The 1,452-nt window shown below is 35.7% G+C and overlaps 1 protein-coding gene across 1 annotated transcript in view; it reads left to right on the forward strand.

Annotated features, from left to right (window-relative positions):
* The window catches only part of LOC115238881 (UDP-glucuronosyltransferase 2C1-like), a 44,714-nt gene extending 43,484 nt beyond the window's left edge, over positions 1–1,230 (forward strand). Inside the window, exons 4-5 of the mRNA XM_029813027.1 lie at positions 158–501; positions 745–1,230. Of these exons, the coding sequence (XP_029668887.1) occupies positions 158–470 (313 nt within the window). The 3' untranslated portion in view covers positions 471–501; positions 745–1,230. The remainder of the gene's footprint in view (positions 1–157; positions 502–744) is intronic.
* Positions 1,231–1,452: the final 222 nt, after the last annotated feature.

Consider the following 1,452-nt stretch of genomic DNA (forward strand, 5'->3'; position numbering starts at 1 on the left):
ATATATATTATATATAGCTTCTTCCTAATTACATATCGAAGGAGCAATAAGGAAATAAAATAAAGCGATAAAAATAATTTTTCTCTATCTTGGAAAAATGAAAAATGTGTACGATATCTCAAGTATACTTCAGCGATGTATCCTCTCCTGCTTTCAGTTACCGTGAGAACGCCCAGAGGCTTTCGAAAGCTTACCGTGATCGACCTGCCACGCCGTTGGAGACGGCGGTATGGTGGACGGAATACATCGCTCGGGGCAATGGCAATTCTTACTTGCGTAGCGAGGGCGCGGATCTACTTTGGTACCAGTATCATCTCATCGACGTCGCGCTCGTTTTGATTATCGTCTCCACAGCACTCATCTACATCTTCTTCCGGTTGATCAAGCTGCTGCTGTCGTTGCTTAGCGCCGTCAAAGGAAAAGCCGGAAGCCAGGCTGGAAAGAAGAGCAAGTGGAAGAAGAAGGACTGATGACAGACGCGTCGAAAAAGGCGATTACAAGGTGAGAGATGAACGACGCAGGACAAACGCGGTTTTTTTATATAAAAGTTGTTGGCGACGTGCATATTATGAACGAATTTTGAGCGCAGTGGAGAGAACATAATGAATAGATAGAAATAAATCCTAAAAGTCATTGTGGCAACGATTTGCATGAGAAAAGACTCTTGTAATCGTTGACATTATTAAATCTTCCGTTCCTATATTTTCTTATATTTTATATAGTGTTTGATTCAATTATTTTCAGGTGGAATTAGAAAAGCATGTTACAAATCGACGTCGATTGGTTTTAGCTTAATTATTCGATCGGCAATTTCTCTTATCCGACCTTAAAACTGGCGTGGAACAAAGTCATCTAATTTCTAGATAGTTCTACAGTATTTTATGGTATCCAAGTATAACCGTTAACTGAAACTCCGTCCGAACAGATGGTGTAAAACTTATAGTTTGCGAGTTCCTCTTTTTTACTTTTTCCCGTTTTACGACAGACAGCGAAACTATCCTTCATTTTCTGCCGACTTGCGTGGCATTAAACATTTGTTCCTTCATTTCGGCGGCAATCGAAACTATAGTTTATTATTTTTATCGTTATATGCAATATGTTTAGCATAGACTTAACTTATATATATTTAAACCAAATATACAAATTTTAGCTAATTTATCCATTTCCAAAAATTGTAATACTATCTCATGTGTGACCGTTTTAATAAACAATAAAAAAAATTTTAATTGATATCTTACAATAATATATACTGTATCTTTATTATGATTAGATTTTTTTTTGAATATATATTTTAATTACAATTACTCAAATATAATAAGAGAACTTTAAAAATATTTATAAGTTGATCCATATCTCGAATAGAGGAAGAGAAATAGAAAACAAAAGATAGAAGAGAAAGCGAAAGGGACGGTATAATACAAAGTGTAGAAAACAGCCGGAAGCAAGAAGAGG

Source organism: Formica exsecta, unplaced genomic scaffold (assembly GCF_003651465.1).
Source record: "Formica exsecta isolate Colony F162 unplaced genomic scaffold, ASM365146v1 scaffold1159, whole genome shotgun sequence".
Classification (NCBI taxonomy): Eukaryota; Metazoa; Arthropoda; class Insecta; order Hymenoptera; family Formicidae; genus Formica; species Formica exsecta.